The sequence below is a fragment of the Mauremys reevesii genome, linkage group 2 (genome assembly GCF_016161935.1).
Source record: "Mauremys reevesii isolate NIE-2019 linkage group 2, ASM1616193v1, whole genome shotgun sequence".
NCBI lineage: Eukaryota > Metazoa > Chordata > Testudines > Geoemydidae > Mauremys > Mauremys reevesii.
Window position 1 is genome coordinate 286,001,698 of NC_052624.1, and position 21,423 is coordinate 286,023,120.

General features: G+C 51.5%; 1 protein-coding gene across 4 annotated transcripts in view; it reads right to left on the reverse strand.

Moving 5' to 3' along the window:
• The window catches only part of MROH1 (maestro heat like repeat family member 1), a 104,493-nt gene that overhangs the window by 75,879 nt on the left and 7,191 nt on the right, over nucleotides 1-21,423 (reverse strand). For all 4 annotated transcript variants that reach the window (XM_039525441.1, XM_039525440.1, XM_039525439.1 and 1 more), the window contains 7 exons: nucleotides 15,236-15,381; nucleotides 14,322-14,453; nucleotides 12,709-12,871; nucleotides 10,620-10,718; nucleotides 5,429-5,580; nucleotides 4,587-4,727; nucleotides 3,384-3,476 (listed from right to left, as the gene is read on the reverse strand). In XM_039525441.1, coding sequence (XP_039381375.1) covers nucleotides 3,384-3,476; nucleotides 4,587-4,727; nucleotides 5,429-5,580; nucleotides 10,620-10,718; nucleotides 12,709-12,871; nucleotides 14,322-14,453; nucleotides 15,236-15,381 — 926 coding nt within the window. The remainder of the gene's footprint in view (nucleotides 1-3,383; nucleotides 3,477-4,586; nucleotides 4,728-5,428; nucleotides 5,581-10,619; nucleotides 10,719-12,708; nucleotides 12,872-14,321; nucleotides 14,454-15,235; nucleotides 15,382-21,423) is intronic.

The window sequence follows — 21,423 nt, forward strand, 5'->3', positions numbered from 1 at the left end:
ATAGTCGCGGGCCTGGTGTCTGACTAGCACACCCGGTAAAACGGGTGTTTTAGGTGCCTTAGCACAGCGAGTGTTAGCCGGGGGGGGTTAGCATTTTAACAGTATATGTTTATCAGTGTGACGGGTTCATATCAGAAACTCCAGCTGGGAGCCTGGGCAAAGCAGTGGTGGAGGCAGGGCACTGAAGAGCACACATCAATGCCTTGCGTATTGCCCATCCTCCAGCCACGGGGAGCCCAGGGCACCTGATCTTTCAGGCCGCAAAGGAAAACAAATTAAATATTAGCTTAAAAAGACATTAACGTGATTTAAAAGGGCGCTACCCCATAGACAGAGGCCATCTGATCAAGGGGATCAACTCCCTCCCCCACCTATGGTTTGGCGAATGAATTCAGCAGGCATAGGCTGGCCCAACCTAGCCCAGGCCAGGCTGAAGAGGAACAGGGAGTGGGGGGTTATCCCTCAGCTCATGTAGATTCAGGCACCCATAGCCAGAAGCGGGCTGGGGAACAGGACATCCCAGGAGCACCTAATCCTTCAAGTGTTGTACCACGAACAAATCACAAGTCAGCCCCCGGACATCATGGGGGGCCCACGCGTGGAGGCTGAGTGCACCCCCGCCGACAGCTAAACAGAAGCAGCTCTAGGGATTCACCGAAGTTTCTGCTTTTGACCCAGTGACCAGGCCTGGAGTTAGAGTAAGTCTGTGCAAGTGGCTGGATTCAAACCCAGAATCCCAGTTCTTTCCCAAGTGATTCACCCTCCTTCACAAAGCTGAGCCGTACATGCACTTTCCAGCGCTACGACGGCATCACCCCATTGGGGACCGTGGCTCACGTCAATCCACTCAGCGGCGCCAGTCATTTGCTCGAGCAGAAAGGCAATTCAAACAAAGGGTGGTCTGCACTCCGCACATGGTTATGCCTGCAGAGCCCCCTCCACTAGGGCAGCACGAACACACCTCCAGCTGGTTCGGAAAGTCACTAGACTCAGACCTCTCCAGAGCACCTGGCTCCGCTCCACAGCCATCACTTGTCCTTCAGGAGTTCGGACGCACCTCCCACCACCCACCTGGCTCATTTCAAGCCAGCTCTCCAGGCCACATCATTTAACTCTAGGGCCGAGTCTCCAGAGAGTGAAACAGACCACGACACGTGGGGGCAGCACCAGACAGAACTCGGCCACCCTGCCCTTGGGCTGGCAAAGTGCAGCCCAGGACCATTTACTTAGTGGTAACGTCCTGAGGGGCGTAGTCTAGGCACTAGACACGGAAGAAGGGCTGCACAGGAATGGAAAAGGGTTTAGTGCTCCCCCCCCTAAAGTTATAAACATCTGGTGCCATGAACAATCTCAGCCTTAACAGAGTAGCTGCTCCTAGGGACAGGTCATCAGCACAGATCAGGGCCTGCTCCTAGCACCTGATTCAAGTGGCATGCAGCCAAGCCACCAAGGCATGCACGTTCCAGGGGCTAACACGCCACATGGGAGAGCTGGACACCTGTGATCTACTCCAGGTTATGCAACCTGAGTGTGGCTGACGCAGCCCAAGAGCACCATTTCCAGCTAAGGCAGGGGTGGGCAAACTTTTTGGCCCGAGGGCCACATCTGGGTGGGGAAATTGTATGCAGGGCCATGAATGTAGGGCTGGGGCAGGGGGTTGGGTGCGGAAGGTAGTTCAGGGCAGGGGGTTGGGCTCCGGCCCGGCACCACTTACCTCGAGTAAGCCCTGCTGCCAGCCTGGTGCAAGGCCGGCTCCCTGCCTGCCCTGGGCCTGCGCCGCTCCCGGAAGCGGCCAGCATTTCCAGCAGTGGCTCCTCGGGGTGCAGTGGGGCAGGCGGCTCTGCCGCACGCTGCCCACGCGTCCGAACCCCAGAACTCCCATTGGCTGCGGTTCCCCCTTCCCAGCCAATGGGAGCTGCGGGGGGCGGTGCCTGCAGGCGAGAGCAGCGCAGGGAGCCCTCTGCCTCCACTCCCCCAGGGACGTAGTGCCAGCCGCTTCCAGGAGCGGCGCGGGGCCATGGCAGGCAAGGAGCCTGCCTTAGCCCCACTGCGCCATGGGGCTGGCAATCCCACAGGCTAGACTGAAAGCCCGAGGGGCTGGATCCAGCCCACAGGCCAGAGTTTGCCCTGTGCTAAGGGCTTGGAGGGGAGGGAGCGTGTGTAGAGATTAGATTCTCAGGGACATTAAAGAGCTGCAATAGGAATAAGCTGATTTAGCAGCCTGCAATAGAAAACTGGTTGCTGGTGAGGAAGCACTTGGACTCTTCAGCCAAGTCCACGACATCTGTCCAAGAGGTACGTAGTCTGGACATCCTAGGCAATGCAAACCTACCCCTAGGTGCATCTAACAAGGAACACTCCCAGCCAGCTACAGACTCCACCAGGTGAAACCAGGGACCTCCCAGCTTTCCAGCCTCAAAAGAACTATGCACAACCCCCCCACGTACCAAGGTCTGGCACTTTCCCAGAAAGATCCCAACACAACACACACAAGACGGAGCCAACAGTCCTGCCCTACCAGGATGAAGGTGAAACCTCAGTTCCTGTATATGCTACTGAGAAACCATGGACAACTGGTGCTTAACAGTTACAGTTGGTGCCAGACCGCCCCTGTGGGGCTCCCACATGAATAAGATGCTCCAGGATACGCCGATCTTGCTCCCGGGATTGTTAGCAGTACTTGGTGTTGCTCACGCCTAGACTTCAGCCTTTCAAGGGTTTGTCTTTTCTCCACGTGTTTGTGGATTCTGCCTTTACTGCTTCACTGAGAGTGAGGTGTGACCCTTGTTCAGGACAGCTGGGGCAGGAGAGCAAACAGCTTCTGACCCTGCTAGCAAGGGACTGGCTTCTCCTCTCCCCTGCCAGGGTAAGGGCCATCAGGGAAGGAGGCAGGAGCAGCTCAGGGCAGCTAGGAGGCACCAAGCCAACTTTCTCTCTAGCAGAGAAACATGCTCTATGTTCCTCTGCAGCTCACCCTGAACTGTGCTGGTGGCAGCAGCTGCTCCTTCCAAATACTTCTCGCCCCTTCTGGAACGTGCACAGGCTGGCCAGCTTGGCCCCTGCCCTCAAACAGAAATATGGTTTCTGTTTAAATGGAGACATTTCTCGTGCCTCATTCCAGATTGGAGCCTGGGGACTTTCTAGACTGGGAAGTTCCTTCTGCAAGATGGGGGAGTGTTTAGGGTCAGAGGCCCCTAATGCACCCAGTTCTCAGCTTGATGCAGGTGGCTGCAGCACTCGGATGTGAACTCCAGCCCCAGGTTCTGGATCCCACGTGCCATTTCCTGAGACACCTTTCAGGAAGTTCTAATGAACGTCTGGGCTCACCAGCCCCCAGCCCCAGAATAGGTCTCCCAGCCCTGCTGGCCCATCTCAATCCTTACCTGGGGATGCAGAGTGCTCAGAAGGGCATCAAGCTGCGTGTCCAGAGTGCGGCTGCCAAAGTTGACAGAAGCCTCAAGGATCTGGCACAAGCTCTGCTCAGAAAGAGACATTGGAATGCTGCGATTAGCACGAGGAAAAGGAACCGCCGCCCCACTGGAAATGAAAGGGTAACGACTTGGTGATCAGGGAGCAGAGAGACTCCATGACCGGGATCCGAACCCAGGAGACACTATCCCAGTGCGCGCTGAGCTAAGGGGACAGGGCTGTAGTAGAAAAACAAGTGCAATCATTATCCAGCTGCTGTGGGTAAAGCACCAAGGAGGTTTCTGGAACTCATCCATCTTCCCCCATTCTCCTGCTGCAGCCAGCCACAGAGCAGCGCCTCGGCACACTGGCTGCTGCAGCCAGCCATGTACGTTGGCAGACTACCAACCCGGCCATCGCTTCTCTGCTAACAGCACTCTGTCTTGGGGGGGCTCGACTGGACGTCCTCCCCTTACAGGCAGCGGGAGCCAAGAACGAGCAGAGCAAGAGGAGTCCAGGACAGAAGGAAATACAGTGGTCCCAGCACCAGAGCAGGACATGGGGCAGAGGGAGTGGTAGAGAGGTCACCTGCCAGGCCATCTGGAGTGGACTCCCAATCCACCAGAGAGGTTGCTATACTCTGGTTCAGTAGCAATAAGTTTGCCCCTCCCTGACAAAGAGGCACATGGTAGCAGTAGCCGGGCTCTGGCCAATGGCAGGTTCAGCCCTTGTGGAAGAGGTATCAACCTGCCAATACCACACTGACCAGCCTCAGTGGTGCCAACCCTAGCGTGATTCCAGCCAAGCCAGAGTGTTTAGACAAGGCAGGATTTGTAACCGTGCTGGGCCCACCACATGGGTCCGGGCATGTGACCCGGCCTGTGGTACGAAGGGGAGCCTTCGAACTGCTCCTTTGCTGCCAAAGCCTGGAGCTCAGTCAGATGTGCTGGGCAGACTAGAAGGGCCTAGCAGGAAAGGAAGCAACAGGACTGTGGGTCCTCGAGGGGCACCCGGCTTGTACTGAGCATGTGCACGGCCAGTCTGTTCTCCTGTCCCACCCCCTGGGAGCCCCCTGGGCAATGATCCAAGGAGCACACATACATGGATTACAGGTAGCTGTGGGGACACACAAGAGGGTGCCCCTCAGTCCCACGGGAGCAGCGTGCTGAGCCGTTTACCTTGCTCACATAAAAGGCCTCCACGTGCTTCTTGTAGAGCGCGAGAATTCCCGGCACCAGTCTCGGGAGCTGCTCCTCAAGTTTTTCGCTGGGCATCAGGTGACTCATGGGCCCAAGAGCCTTCACGACGGCGAGTCTCAGCTGCAGGGACAGAAACAACCTGCAAGAGTCAGACCTCCCAGCCAGCCCGAGCCCAGCTGCTAGGCTGGCTCCAACACTGCCCCCACAGCAGCACGACTGTCAGAGGGGTTGGTTTGTGCTCCTCTGGCGCCGGGAGATGGTCTCAGACTAGCCACCACACGGACCGAGCCTGCTCCAAGGACCCAGTGAAAGGTGCAGCGGCAGCGTACGTTTGCCCACACTGCTCCACCAACCCAAGGGCAAGGGGAGCTGGATCTCACTGTGCAGTCAAAGGAGCCATTGGCATCAGGTGCTGAGGGAGCACGCCCACATCCAGCTAGATGGAGCATGCCCAGTTTCTTCCCGGACAGGATTTGGATGTTGCCTCCTCTCCCTTAGGCTCAGCTGACACCCTGACGCTAGCAAGGGGTGCACACAAGACTCTCCCACTCCAAGCTGGGTAACTTAGGGACAGAGTGACAACTACAGCTGTCCCAGAGGGCAAACACTGGCATGGCGTTAGAGAGCAAGACGGGCGCCTCTTCAGCCAGCAGACCAGCGTCTTTAGGGTGGGATGGTGGAGAAAGGCAGACTACAGACCCCTGCATGGGCAGTGGCAGGTCCAGTCTGACAGTGGAGATTTAGGGGGAAGGGAGAAACCCACTGCCACGCAACTGCTCAGGGCCATAGCCACACCAAGCTACCAAACGGCACAGCCGCACCTTGGCCTCCCGGCTCTGCAGCCAGACGTTGAAGAGCACATCGTAGGCATTGAAGATCTCATTGGAGAAGGTGTCTTTCCTTACAGTGGGGTCAGGCGCTTTATCCAAGTTCGCCAGGTATTCCTGGATGCTCTCACTGAAATGCTGCAGAGCTACAAGACACAGATTTACTCTCTCACACACACAGTTAAAGTTAACAGCAGGCTTTCGACTGAGGTCTGAGATGCTGCTGTTTGAGCAACATCCAGCATCCTGGTGCATGAGCAATTCCCCTTTAACACTTTATTAGCAGAAACACCAGACCTCCAGCACTGAAGGTGTAGCCTGTAGGAGAGGTCTGCACCTGTCACAAGTCGACAGGATGCTTTTACTGGGCTGCTCCTGTGCTTTAAGGCCTGTATTTAAGACCTTTAGTCCCCATTTTGGTGCAATGGCTCCTGACAACTGCCATTTAGAGTCCGAAGTGGGGCCGATGTCTCAACTTAGTCCATTTGGAAAGCAAAGAGGAGACCTGATGTTCAGGCTCTGTGCAGAACCCAACCCAGAGGGTTCCCCTGCAGAGTGGATCCTCCTCATCTTTTGTATCAGTCTTTGACTAATGAATAGGTCTGACCAGTAGGTGTCTGGTATAGTTTCCTACCCAAATACACAAGGGGTGGGCAGAGAAGAAAGGAGAGCATGCACACAAGGCAGGTGGCAGCGTGGGAGAAGCATACCCTGGTCTAGGACGGGAAAGACAGGACGGAAAAGAGGGGGGTTGTTTTTAAACATTAAATTAACCACTCTAGCTAGACTGACTGGCTACTACAGTAGCCGTGGCCCACAACCGCCTCCTTCCTTTAAGATGCAGTGGCCAGGCCGGCACAGGATCTCACCCAGCTGATTCGTTTACTCCCGGGGTTCTCAAACTGGGGGCTGGGACCTCTCAGGGGGTTGCGAGGTTATTTACATGGGGGGGGGTTGTGAGCTGTCAGCCTCCACCCCACATCTCACTTCACCTCCAGCATTTATAATGGTGTAAAATATATTTTTTAAAAAAAGTATTTTTAATTTATTGGGGGGGCGGTCACACTCAGAGGCTTGCTGTGTGAAAGGGGTCACCAGTACAAAAGTTGGAGAACCGTTGGTTTACTCCTTGGGCCAGCCATGTAGTTCAAGTCCTGCCTTCCTATTTTCAGGAAAAATCGGGACATTTCAGGTTAGCACAGAGAAGGGCCCAGACTCTTCACATGGGATTTCCAGGAGCGGGTGCAGAGCTGCCCTTCCTGTTCCTCACTTTGGCTGCCCTCCAGCTTCCCTGGGCACTGCAGCGGAGGAGACTTCTGCTAAATGGGCACCGTTCGGGCGTTTTAATCAGTGCCAATGTGAAGAGTGGTGAATTCTGAGGGCTTGCACTTCTGCCTTCATATCCTTTTACACACCCACCACCACTACGAACACCCCAAATTCACCATCTTCCCACCCTGGGGCACGCTGCTGCCAGAGTCCCTGTAACACAGCTGAGGCCCCGGCATGCTGCAGCACAGGAAAATTGAGCTGCGCTTACCTGAAAGTTTCCTTTTCTAAAGGTCCACAGAGCCAGCGTGCCCTGGCACACGGGTACGTCTACACTGCCCTTTGAGCCCAAGCCCCTCTGCCATCCACTCACAAATCCGTCTGACTCAGGTCAGCAAGCGCTCAGGACCAGAGTCCTAGGACCCTGCTGGGAGCCAGAGCCACTGTGACGCTGGGCCAAGCCCTGTCCTACTGCAGTGTGAACGGAGCTCAAGCCACAGCCCCAAGGCAGAAGGGCTGCATAGCGCAGCACGGACACGTACGCATGGCTGGGAGCCCCCGCTCCAACAATCGCAAGCCCAGGTTTACAGTGCAGCGCGGATGCCCAAGTGAAGTCCACAAGCCAGAGACCCGGGTTTACTGTGCAACGCTGACCTGCCAGAGGAGAGCTGGAAATGGACATGCAAAGAGTGAGGCCTGGTTCACTAGGGGAAGTGATGCCCAGTCTCTGTCATGGACAAACTGGTTGTGCTTTTTCTGGGATTCAGGAAAATGGCATTTGAAGGATCCTGGCTGAGGAAGTTGTCTCAGCTGGAGGGACCTCGCGGGGGTGGGGCATTCATGGGCTGCCAGCAGCTGCCAGGTCTTGTTCCGCCCCAAGCTGCATGCAGGGATCTGCAGCCATTGTAACAGCTGGGTGGGCTTTAGCACGATGAAGATAGGAAGATGCAGCTGTACTTCACACAGCTACAGCCGCCTTCCCATCACTACTCACCAGGCGATTGGCAGGGAGGGCACCCACAACCAGCTACCCTTGGACATTAGCAATCCCAAGTCTCTTCCAACTAGTCACCTGACTGTTGGTTCCCAGTTGTTTAGCTTTTAGCTCCATTTCTAGGCATCAGCCCCCTCAGTGTGCTGGGCCTTCCAGCCCTGACCCATGGCAAAGCCCTTTCTCCCATGCTGCCCCTCATGCTTGGGAGGAGCTCTCCATAAATATCCACGAAGCTACGTCGCCCTACTCTGCCTCAATGGCTACAAAAACCGTGACAAGGGTTAGGCCTCTGGTGCAGAGGCCTCTGCATGCCATGCAGGCCAGTACTGTCTCCTTGGATCCAGGCCAAGATGGAAGGGTAAGACACCAGATGTACTCCCATTTACGCTCTTTGGGGCAGGGGCCATTTCTGTTCTGTTTCTACAGCACCTGGCAGTCCTCAGCCCTGATTAAGGTGCTATGGTAGAGTATACACCATGAATCAAAGTAGTCCCACTAAGCCAGTCAATGGGGCAAGCACAGGCTTAAAATCAAGCACCTGCTTAAGTGCTTTGCTGGACCAGGTCAGAGCCCCCAGCCCCTGGGAGCCCCCAGCCCCTTGTGTACAACAAAGGACTGGGAATCAAGAACGCCCAAGGGGTGCTCCATGCCTTGATGCCAACTCACTGACCTTCGCCCAGTCACTGCCCTGAGGAAACAGGGAGCCTGAATGCCCCTTTGCAGAGAGGGGGAGCATTCACGGTTTGTAAGACACTGAAGATATTTAGCACTCCGTGCTGCCTGGCAGCACTAGACGAGAGCATCATTCTACTGCAAAGACAAGCCGCCTGCATTAGAACCAACTTCTTCCTGGCAGACTCAGGGGTGACTAGCCAGCAACGGCGACCCTGCAATGCCATCGCCAGCACGGACTCGGGCACCAGATCACTGGCCGAGTGAGGCACACGAGGAATATTTAAACGCGCTTCACACACAACTATGAATATTTTTCCTCCTCACAGAAGCTTTACTCTAACTCCTTGGAAAATCTGCAATGATGCATGAAAGTTGTGCTTCAAACCGTTCAGTGCATCAGCATTCACTTTCAGTGGAGTCCACTGGATTGCGTTAGTCAGCACCGGAGAGAGAGTCTGATTACTGCATTCGAGCACACTCAGTCACTTTGTTATTCCAGCAGCAAGACGAGATGTGCTGCAGAGCATGGGCACAGAAATCTCTCCCCTGCAGCTTGAGGGCCATTCAAGAGGTTCTGCCTGATTCCATTTGTTCCCAGTGCAGAGCTGCCCCAGCACGGCCCCTGCGTTCAGACAGCAGTGGGTGAGGATGCTGCAGTGGCCAGAGAGGCCGCTCGCCCAGCAGGGTTGAGAGCAAAGCTGCTGCATCTGGCAAAGCCTTTGAGAGGAGAACGGTGCTCGCACAGACCTGCCCTTCTCTTTTCAGCTAACTGATAAAGGAAGCCACAAGTTTAGAGCATCCTCTACTGGGATGTTTGAGACGACAGTGTCACCGCCAGGCTCCTGTGATGACTACAGGACTCTGTCTTGGGCTGTAAGACAGTAACACAATAGCCCAGTAAAGCCCGACAGGGGCAGGTGGTTACACAGCAACTGAACAAAGATGCAAAAGTAACTCACCAGCCAGACACACCAAGAACCACTTCAAATTTGACCCAATGTACCAGACAGCCAACAGAACGCAGGCCCAAAGCCTGCTCTCAGCTGCGTGGGCGGCTCCAGCTGGCATCAAAAGGGAGACCCAGCATAGGCATCAGCTACAGCTCACAAGCACGAAGAGCTCAGCTCACCTGGTGGCCAGACCCAGATCTTCTGACCCCCCCTCACCCCAACCACCATCACCCCAGCTCTAGGCTCACGTTTTCCACTCTGGCCTAGCCACATCACAAAGTTTAAGGAGTGTCACTGAGCAGAGGCTGTTGGCAAACTCCCCGAGATGTTTGATTCTGTACATCTTCAGTAAATTTCACTCTAGAGGCAGATGTCACTGAAAGCCAAGAACCCTTGGTCTCCTGCCTCTGACAGCAGGTTTGAGACCAGTGAGCTCAGTGTACAGCACGAGCCCCCTCACTCCAGGAAGCTTCTAGTTAATAAGGACCTAGGTTTTCCAAAGTACTTTGCCCATTTTAGGTGCAGAGATAATCGGCAGAAAGGAAGTGCCGGAAAATCCCAGCACAGTGATTACTTTGTTCAGAACTGTGACCAGGTAAAGGCACAAGTTTAGTTCATGCTCCTTGAGGGATGGGGGAGAAACAGGAGGGTCCCTAGGCCTGTTGGAAGTAGATTTGGGGGAAAAGATGCAGTAGTGGTATTGCCACAATTTTGAGACTAGGATCGATCCGTCAAGCTTTCATTCAAGTTTTCCCACCTCAGTTGACAAAAGGGGACATTCCTCACCCCCTACAAAGAGCCATTTTAGTCCTCTGTGGCTTGCCTCCCACCCCAAATTCATCACCCCGCCACCACTCACATCCTTTCCTAGCTGGGGACAGTGCGGAAACCCATTGGGCGAGAGTTCAGACTCCTTGTCCACTGCCCTCGGTCCACCGTTACATTTTCTGCAACACAGAGACCTCGTCCCAGACCAAAGATCCCACTGCTCCCTCCTCACCCATTTTATAGGGCATTGAACAGGCAAGAGGGAGGAACAGACCTGGGTTAGATTCAAGCCAGTGCCCTAGAAACGAAAGGCTCAGTATCCTACCCACGAGGCAGCCATCTCCGAAAGCCAAGTCATTTAAAATACTGCAGGTCTGCTCTGAAACAACCCTCCCGGCCTTTGGGCTGAGTCTTTCCTCCACAGAATGAGGGGATTTCCTTTACAGCCAAAGCTAAGGGAGATACAGCTCCCAAAGACAACCCTTCAGAAGCCACCACAGCCTCAGTAAAAAGGAGCAAGCCACCTTACCATAGCAAAACACAGACTTCATGTGGTCCTGTTTGGCCATTCCCAGCATTGGCAGCATGGTCCCGAGGATGGAATTTAAGAAAGGCACCATCCCAAACACTAAGGGAAGAAAGGAGAAAGTTACAGTGGGGCGAGGTGAACTGAGGCCAGGATCCTGTGGAAGAACAGTATGCAACTACGTCGTTAGAGACTGTCTGAGAATGTGTATGTGGAGCTGATCAAATGAAGGTTGAGCAAGCAACTTGCTTTGGCATCTAACATCTGATTTGAGCCCGACTCTGCGGCCTTGACAATCTAATGTGGTCTGCGTGCTAGTTCTGAAACACAAAGAGGCCAATATGGTGATAAAAAGGAAGCTGCCGATTTCAAGAGCTCAGGTACAGAGCCTACAACCCCAAAGTTATAAATGGAGTTCCAGCAGCTACCATCCCCTCAAGTGCCTGGAGTTGTATCAGCTTAGACTGTCCCCAAGGCGCAGGCATCTGGCCAGCCGAGAGTCACTTACTGCCAGACATTTCATTAGCCAGCAGATCGATTTGGATAACAGCAGATGGGCAGGAGCTCTGGAATCTGTGTAGCCCAACAGCAGGCTTTGGACACTGGCCTATGGGACATGCCCATAAGAAATCAGGGAACTGCGGTTGAGATTCGATTACTAGAACGGTGGCTCTCAGCTTTCCCAGACTATTGTGCCCCTTTCAGGAGGCTGATTTGTCTTGCATATCCCAAGTTTCACCTCACTTGGGGAATCAAAGCATACAAGAGAGTGCCCCAGCACACTAGTACTGAACTATGGCAGACTCTCTCCTTTTTACTATTAATATTAAAATAAAATCAACTGGACTATAAATATCACACTTACATGTCAGTGTATAGTCTAGAGAGCAGTATAAACAGTTCAGTGTCTGTATAAAATTTGAGTTTGTCCTGACTTTGCTAGTGCTTTTTCTAGAGCCTGTTGTAAAACTAGGCAAATATCTAGCTGAGTTGATCCACCCCCTGGAAGAGCTCTGCATACCCCCAGATCCACTGTACCAGAAGATAAGAACGTAACTGCCATACTTGGTCAGACCAAAGGTCCATCTATCCCAGTGTCCTGTCTTCCGACAGTGGCCAATGCCAGGTGCCCCAGAGGGAATGAACAGAACAGGACATCTTCAAGTGATCCATCCCGTCGCCCATTCCCAGTTTCTGGCAAACAGAGGCTAGGGACACCATCCCTGCCCATCTTGGCTAAAAGCCATTGATGGACCCATCCTCCAGGAACTTATCTAGTTTTTTTGAACCCTGTTATATTCTTGGCCTTCACAACATCCTCTGGCAAAGAGTTCTACAGGTTGACTGTTTTTTTAAACCTCCCTGAAGTACTTTTTAACACAACGCACAAACAAAAGAAAGTATTTTTTTCCCCACACAACGCACAGTCAACCTGTGGAACTCCTTGCCAGAGGATACTGTGAAGGCCAAGACTATAGAAGGGTTCAAAAAATAACTAGATAAGTTCCTGGGGGATAGGTCCATCAGTGGCTATTAGTCAAGATGGGCAAGATGTGCAAACAATTGGTTGAAGGCTCAAGCTCAAATGGGGTTGTCTGTCCTTTAATTTACCAAGGGCCTGGCTTTCAGCCACCATGGACTACAACAAACCGAGCCAGCCAGGCCAAGCTTCCACCACAGGCTCCAGGTATGGTGTCCCCAGGCCATCTGGAGGCAGGAGAGGCACAGTAAGGAACTGCCTAGCAAACAAGCCAATATTCCCCCCTTTGGATTAGAGGGTTGAACCTGCAGTGCCTCTTCCTAGCACAGACTTTCCAAACCCTGCGACTGTACAAAACCCAGTTTTGAGTGAAATCCAGTGCGGCAGTTTATTGTTTTTTAACAAGGAAGTGTGCCAACTGCATTGAACGTCTTTGCAGAAGTTCACTGCACCATGGAGGTGGCATAGTTTATCCCAGGACTATTCCAGCTGACGTGCTCTCAGAACAACTCTTCCCACAAAAACTCTTCTCCACCTTTACCCCCAGCCCATGGAATCACCCATCTTCAGTCGTCCTCTTCCCAAGAAGGAGGTTAGATGCAGATAACCTACCGTTTGACACAGAGAGGTTTGCAAAAGTCTGCATGATGAAATAGTGAGGCAGGATCCCCGGCTGAAATTTGGTCAGCACCTCCTCCATCACTTTGTTGATGAAACGCCTCCCTGCAGCAACCAGGACATTGCTTGCTGCCTGCTGCCAATCATAAATGATTTCCTAGGTCAAACAGAACAAGACCACATTAAACAAACAGTTACAGACCACCCCTGCAAGATGCTCTGCGCACGATAGTGCCTATTATCCAGGGAGAGCATACGCACTTTCCCACGCTGCCTGGCCAACTCTGCAAGTTCACAGGACAGACCACGTATACGGAAAAACGGCAGATCTGGGGGGAGGAGGGCGGCACTGGAAAAGAGTCAGTCCCCAGGCAGAACGCATGCCAACCTGGGCATTTAAATGACACCCCTGGAATAGCAGCTGCCTGTCATGCTCATTACAGTGTGCATGCAAGCCAGCCAGTCGAGATCTGCACACACAAAACTAAACATCTACCTAGATGTGCAAGTCTGGGCAAGAATAGAAGACGGACAATCAGAGTCCCAGGCTTTTCCTGAGGATAGAGCCCCTGATGCCACTCAGCTACCCTGTGGTCACTTAAGCAAGGCTAAAGGGATGCCACAGGAGCCTATCACATCCAGAAGGGCAGCGGCAGCAAGTGAAGTGATGCAGGGAGGAGAGAGGGGAAAGAACAAGGAAGAGGACCGAATCCCTGCAGCTCCTAACCCCAAGTCAGAGATGAATATTGTAAGGAGAAATGGAGGGAAGCATCACAGAACGAGCCAGTTAGATAAAAAGAACAGCAACTCCTCGCTTAACGTTGTAGTTCTGTTCCTGAAAAATGCAACTTTAAGCGAAATGATGTTAAGCGAATCCAATTTCCCCATAAGAACTAATGTAAATGGGGGCTTAGGTTCCAGGGAAATTTTTTTTGCCAGACAAAAGTTTTTATTTTATTTACACACACACACACACACACACACACACTTTAAAAAACAAACAATTGAATACTGTACACAGCAATGCTGATTGTGAAGCTTGGTTGAGGTGGTGGAGTCAGAGGGTGGGATATTTCCCAGGGAATGCCTTACTGCTAAATGATGAACTAGTACTTGGCTGAGTCCTCAAGGGTTAACACATTGTTCATGTAGCTTCACGCTCTACAAGGCGGCACCAACGGAGGGAGGGGATGGCCTTGTCAACACTGGTTCTCCACTTGTAAGGTAACTCCCTTCTCTTCATGTGCCAGTATGTTTATGCCTGTATCTGAAGAAGTGGTTTTTTTACGCACGAAAGCTTATGCCCAAATAAATCTGTTAAGTCTTTAAGGTACCACCGGCTCCTTATTGTTTTTAGGGAATTTAGGGGAGCTGATGGGGGGCTGCTGGTCCACCCTGGTTCCAAGCCCCCACCAGCTAGCTCCAAGGGGTTGCTCTTTCTGCAAGCAGTGGACAAAGCAGGCGGCTGCCAAACGACGTTATAAGGGAGCATTGCACAACTTTAAACGAGCATGTCCTCGAATTGATCAGCAACGTAACAAGTTAACCGGGACGACGTTAAGTGAGGAGTTACTGTAACAGAACTAGCTATAGCTTCCAGCTCATACCTTTGACTTGGTCATTTCATTGGATGCCAGAAAGATAACGATCTTGGCCGTGCTTTTGTCCAGATAATCAATGTTATTCGTCAGCACCGCTTCCATTGCCTTCAGGATTATTACCCGGTAGGGGTAAGCCAGCTGAGGAAAACAGAGCCACATGCAATTCCAACACTAAATGCAAGTCGCTCACCCCCCTTTGAACGGTTTCAGCCTGTAGGAGGTGTCTCCAGTGCACCCCAAATTCAGAGGCCCTAAATCTTTCTGCCTAGTCTGTTTGGTGCCGTTGGTCAGAGGCCCTCCTGCTGACTAAATGCACCTGCAGGACAGCTAGAAGTGGGATTTTCAAAGCAGACATTTAGCTACAGCTCCCACTGATGTGACACATTGGCCTCAGCAGAGAGCCTTGGGGTACCCCCCCACCCCGTTAGCTTTTGGCCATGCTGAAAAGTTGACTAGTCCTACTCTTTCCTGCCTGTTTCTGATACACGACAGTCCTTACTTCTCAGACTAGTTTCTTTAATAGAATCTTGGGAGCAGCTTTGACAGACTTTTTAGAGTCCCAATGATAGTAATGTGGGGGGAGGGCTAGCTCAGTGGTTTGAGCATTGGCCTGCTAAACCCAGGGTTGTGAGTTCAATCCTTGAGGTGGCCACTTAGGGATCTAGGGCAAAAATCAGTACTTGGTCCTGCTAGCGAAGGCAGGGGGCTGGACTCAATGACCTTTCGAGGTCCCTTCCCACTGTAGGAGATATACCTATTATTATTAGCCCATATCCCTTTATGCACAGTTCCTGCACACACGCTCCCCAGGCATCCTCCCAGCCATCTGCTCAGGTTAGTGACAAATCTCCCGATCAGTACTGCAGCCAGACGGGATTCGTCCTGCATCCCAGCCCTGAAGACAGAGAGCAAAGCCATACCTTGTCATGCTGCCGCAGATATTCATCACAAGAGTTTAGGATCTCTTCAGGCTCGCTCTCTCCCAAGTAGCACAGAGCATTGTAGATCTGTTCCTGGACTAATGGATCCTTATCAGTGGCGGCATCCATCAGCGTTACGGCAAGTTCTGAGAAAGACACACGAAGCGTGAAACGCGCTTTCCAACACCAATACAGGAATCTCCATCCCTAGACGAGAGGGAACAGCCACTGCTGCCCCTACCTCAGGCACGTGCGTTCTCCCATGAGCGAATGGCAAGCCAGGACCCCCCACCCTTCCTCTCCTCTGGCCCATAAGAGACCATGGCTCCGATGGAGCATTCCTGCCACAGCACCTGCCTCCCAACCTTCAGTTAGTCCTGGGTGAATCACTCACCTCCACCCCTTCTAAAAAAATCCCACACCTGACCCCTCCCTCCCTCGAGCAGGGTCCGGGAGAATTATTGACCCCCAGCATCTCAGGATACGCTCTGGCAGTTCCCAGCTAAGCCCCCGTTAGCCAGGGCTGAGGCTCCCCTTCTCCCGGTGGTTCCGTGACCTACATTCTCTCCAACTACAGAGCTCTCAGCTCCATTTTGTCCTATGGCAGCTTTCAACACAGCCAGCTCCTCAGTCAGTCACCTCTTAGTTTAACTTTGCTTTTTGAGAAGGCGGCGATGCGTATGCTGACAGCCGAGTGCAGAGTCCAGACACCGCACAAGTATGAACAGTTCAGCATGGATGAGCAGAGCTCCTGACACACTCGAACCCCCAGCGCATACATCCTACGGGGCGGGCTCTCGACGCACCCAACCAGCGTCTCCCACTGCTATTTTTAGGCAGCCGCTGCCTTTCCCTGAGGCATGTGGCCACACACGCAGTGCCGGTCTTCCACATGCAGTCCTCAGTGTAGACAGAGCCTTAATGGACCAAACACCAAGTCTCTCTGTAAAACAGGTTTTGTAGACCTGGAATTGGTTCCATAGCCCTTCTCTGAACCCTCTCCAGTTTTCAAACACCATTTGTGAGTTCCTGCTACAAAATCCTTCAGAGAATCCCCTTCCCAATACCGACTTCACTATCGGGCTCCTTAGCTTCAGCTCCCAGGGCTGTAAGGGTTGAGCCCTCCGTAGCGCTGGAGGAGTTAGAATCAGGCTGCACAAGAAGCTCTCAGGAAAGAGGCCTACACTGGCTCTCCAGGGATGAGCTGAGGGGATCAAGGACGACTTTTCTGTCACTAACTTCTGTGATGCCCACGTCTTAACCCGCTGACATCCCCTTTGATTAGCAGCTGTCTGGAAGCGAAAGGAGTCCAAGTCAATGCTCCGGCAGCTGGTAAGAACAGAAGGACACCCGTAGCCACAGGGGCAACAGACCCACGACTAACATGCCCAACTAGCCAGTTCAGGAGCTGAAAGGTAGGCTGCGGCACTCTGCCTTGGAGAGCAGAAATCCACTACCTAGAGGGGTTTTTATAGGGAGTTATTTATAGCAGAAGGTCCCATTGGGACTCCTCAGGCCCCTGTTAAATCAGCCATACCAAGGATGGTCTGAAGATTGGGCTCAGAGAGAGGGCAGCAGCTAGAGATTCCTCCTTCAGCCCAGAAGGTACACTTGTTCCTACCGTTACAGCTTGTGACCAGCATCCCCCAGCCCTGGCGCACAGCACCGGAAGCATGCAGATATTCAGCACCAAAGAGGTTAATGGTAGTTTGAGGAGGTGCAGTGTATTTCTCACCAGACTGAATTAATCCAAAGATTATTCATTGGCGAAGGCTTTGAAAGGTCAGCGGTGTTAATGAGATCAGATGTACAGCAGCAGCCTTCCTGCCAGCATCCTGCATGAAGCCAGCAGGCTCAGTCACAGAACAGGAAGGTAACATTTCAGATGGCTGCTACCCTTTAGAGCCAGTGGACAGGAATGTCTATGGAATGAAATCCCCAAACACTGGGGGGGGGAGGGGGGGCAGTTAGAATGGAAGATCACAGAAGATGGTCTAATGGTTAATTACTCTGTTAAAATTCCAGACTGAGTTTGTCTAGCTTCAATTCTAACCATTAGATCATGTTAGACCTTCCTCTGCTAGAGAAGAGAGCCTGTTATCAAATATTTGTGCCCCATGTAGGTATTTACAGACTGAGCACGTCACCCTTAACCTGCTCTGTTAAGCTAAATAGACTTAAAGGAGTTCAATCTAGCACTATAGAACATTTTTACAAGCTTCTTGTCATTCTCATGGCTCTTCTCTGAGCCCTCTCCAGTTTATCAACATCCTTCTTGAATTGTTGACACCAGAACTGGACACAGTACTCCAGGAGTGGTCACAACAGTGCTAAATACACAGGTAAAATAACCTCTACTCCTGCTTGAGATTCCTCTTTGTCCATCCCAAGATTGCATTAGTCCTTCTGGCCACAGCATCGCAGTGGGAACCCATGTTAAGCCGATTACCTACTATCCATCCCAAATCTTTTTCAGAGTCACTGCTTCCCAGGATAGAATGCCCCATCCTGTAAGTATAGCCTGCAATCTCTGTTCCTAGGTGGTTATATTTAGTCATATTCAAATGACTATTGTTTGCTTGTGCCCAGCTTACCAAGCGATCCACATCCAGTTGTACCAGTGACCTGGCCTCCTCTTTATTTACCACTCCCACAATGTGGGTCATCGGCAATCTTTACCAGTGATTATTTTGTTTTCTTCCAGGTCATTGATTTAAAAAAAAGTTAAGTAGCATAGGGCCAAGAACTGATCCCTGGGGAACCCCACTAGAAACTCACCCACTCAAAGCTCCATTTACAGTGACATTGGGACCCATCATGCAGTTCTCTTTAAGCACCATCCATAGTGCAATTCACTCCGAGGTACAAAACATGACTCTCTGAAGCTCAAACCCAAAGATATTTAATACCCACCAGCTGGCCACATCCAACCTTGACCATCGGCTTCTCTTACTCGCCTCTCAGAGAAATAAAACACGAGACATTTTGCCTCGACTCAGTTTCTATTACCGACATTTCTTCTGGTTTCTAAAAAGGAGGCATTTGCCTAGCTTCTTGGTCTTGCACCAACTGTCTCCAGATTAGCAAGTCTGCCCCATACCCAGTTTTGCATATAGATCCTTTGCCAAGCTTAGCATGCAGGACTAGAAAGCACATTATCTGGATCCTGCTCCCTGAGCAAGTCAGTGTGAATCAGCTATGACTAGACTAGGATAACAGAAACCACACAAGGTTTGCTCGCTGCAGAGAACCAGGTAACATTCCCTCTTCCATGGCATGGCTAACTACTGGCACCACTGTTTTAAACACTGAATCAGCCATATGAAGCCTGTTTGAGAAGATGCCTATGGGACACCTCAAGACACGTGAAAAGAGGTGCTCAAAATACACAGCTTGAGGCTTTGTGAAAATACACCACAACAACAGGGAGTTTAGGGAGGATCTTTGTGCCGCCCCGAGGAAAGCGCAGGTCGGCACCCCAGGCCCTTCTGCTCTGAAGCAGAAAAGGCATTCTTGCTCTACCCTCGGTCGATGAGGAAACCGCCCTCAGCTGTCCCTGTAGCAGCAGCAGCTGCCACACATTTCAGGGGCTGGGGCTGCACAGCAGGAAGAGGGGGAGGACATCTTACAATGGGATTTAGACGGTTCTGTCCAGGTGGACCAAGGAAGCTGGGTTAGTGAGATACAAGGAGTAAACCGATAGCTACCAGATTTGGAAAAACGCCACCATCCTGGCTGTCAAAGTCTCTAACTAGCCACACAACCGTGCTGGCCTTGTGCCAAGTGGACAGCCACTGGGGCATGCTGCTCTTTCTCCAGAGTGGAAATTGTTCTGGTCGAACCCAGCAGCACATTCTACTCGTTCAGAGCATTCTTCCCAGCATGCATTGCCTTCCCTCTGTTAACACTGAATGCTATCTGCCCCCGGGCGTCCCACTTGCCTAGCCTTGTGTCATAGATTAAGACCAGAAGGAAATATCGTGATCGTCTAGTCCAGGGGTTCTCAAACTTCATTGCACCACAATCCGCTTCTTAGGGTGTGATGGAAGAGGATACGGTGGCGGCTTTATGACCAGCGTCAGGGAATTTCGCTTTCACGCTGACAGGGAAAATCAACTGTGTGGTAAGTTTTCCACAACAACGCTGTCTTACAGATGGGGAAAGTACAACCGTGTTTGTGGGAGCAGTAGCCAAGCAGGCGGTCCAGCCTTTCTGTATCTTGGCCAGTTTCTAGTCCACATCTGCACGTTAATGCTCACCTCACAGTGACTTCGTTTCTTTGATACTTCTTGGGAGGACCTTTGCCAGAGGCTTTTAAATTGGTTTTAGGTGCCAGTTCTCCTTTAACGACTCTTGTGGACAACTTTACACATTGTCTCTGCAGCTCCCTATCACTGTATTTTATTGTCAGCACATTGTATTGCATGATCATAGCAAGTCTACAGCCCTCTCCCTGAGCTTTGCTACAGCCCCTGTCTACGCCCCACTGAAGCAGCAGATCAGATGCCCCACTCCATCTACTGCCACAGGGCGGAGGGAACACATGTCCCTGCGCTGGGAGAAGTGAGAACGAGGTAGGAGTGTGCATGTTGCTTTTCCCATTTCTCAGATGATTGTAACAGCTCTGTCTTCAGTCACTGCAGTCCTATGATTCTGAGATAACCAACAAGGCCGTCAAGTTAAACAGAGCCAGACACCTCATTAACTCCACATACTGCTGTTTATCGTAACACTGTCTTATGGTCCTACAGCAATTTTCAGTCCAAGCCAGCTAGACCTTTCATTATCCTGCACTCCCATATTACAACATGGGTGTCTTACAATTGCATACAATTAAAGGGCACAGCATGTGTGCTCATAATGCTGGAGATTTTTATTTGAGTCACTCTGGCTATAGTCAGCATCTGTAGCAGGAGCAGCTGTGAGCACAGGTAAATGGCCATGTTAAATCATTGAAAGGAGAGTTGCCATCTACAACTCTTGGCTTCCTCTTTTTGATGCTGAAAGATTCTATTTCCACATGTTTGTCTAGAGTCACTAGCCAATGGTCAGGATCACATTTTCCTCTTCAGAAGGGAATCGGTCCTCTGTCTCCTCCCTTCAAACTGTGTTCCTCCAGGTTAGGACAGGATTCTCAGGACAGGAATGTCACCCAGAGAGCACACCGGGGGTCACACCCTACTTACACCCAGGGTGAGGCCAGGTAGGGCCATCAGGGACAGGCTTGTTATGCCTTGTGTTAAGGCACTGAAATAAATGGGAGTCCCTAAAAGACACATCACTAGACTCCCTGAAAGCCACTGCAGGGATAATTAACACTGGTATTAGAGAGGACCATGTACCTCACTGTCAGCGTGTCCCGACTATCTGTAACGAGCCTAAGGAATGTTTGTATGTGCATCCCAAGAACAAGGATTGTTGACAATATGGGTCATCTTTCAGATCCCAATGCAAGTCAAAGCATTTCTTCCCCTATATCCAACACCTCTTGGCTCTAGCATGCCAGCAGTAGGCATTTATCTACTGCTGGATCAAAGCAACAAACATCCAACAAGACAGACCTGTTGTGAATAACCCACATGAGTGGCTATTAACATAATGGCACGTTATGCTGTTAAAAACATTCCAGGTGGCATTCAGGATTTTGAAAGGAGCGTGTAAGGCCTTGGTTATATTACAAGTTGCACTTTTTCTACAAGAGAAGTCTTAAACTGATAGTTTTTAAAACTACACAAATACCAGAGTTTAAGTAAATCAGCAAGTCACTTCTTCACTGACTTCAGTCAATCAAAACGAGCCACATTTGCATCCCCTAAAAAAAGTGTTCCCAATTTCAGAGATTTAATAACTGATTTTAGTTAAATTGGTGCAGTTTGCAATATAGAGAAGGCCAAAGATTCATTTCTAATATAAGAGTTAAGAGCAAAGGAAACTTGCCACCCCCACCCAGCCCTGCCAAGCAAACACACGTCTCCAGAGGCTATCAAAAAACTAACTTAGAGCCATGAGCAATATACTGTATTGCAGTTTGATGCTATATCGCTTGCGAGTCACTCGGGAGACCACAGACAATTAAGATGCAGCGCTAACGGGCTCTCAAGGGAGCCCAGGCAGTCAAGTTTAGTCCCATTAAGAAATGCTTCCTGACAGGCAGATTAGACTATGGAATAGTCTCCCCAGGGAAGTGG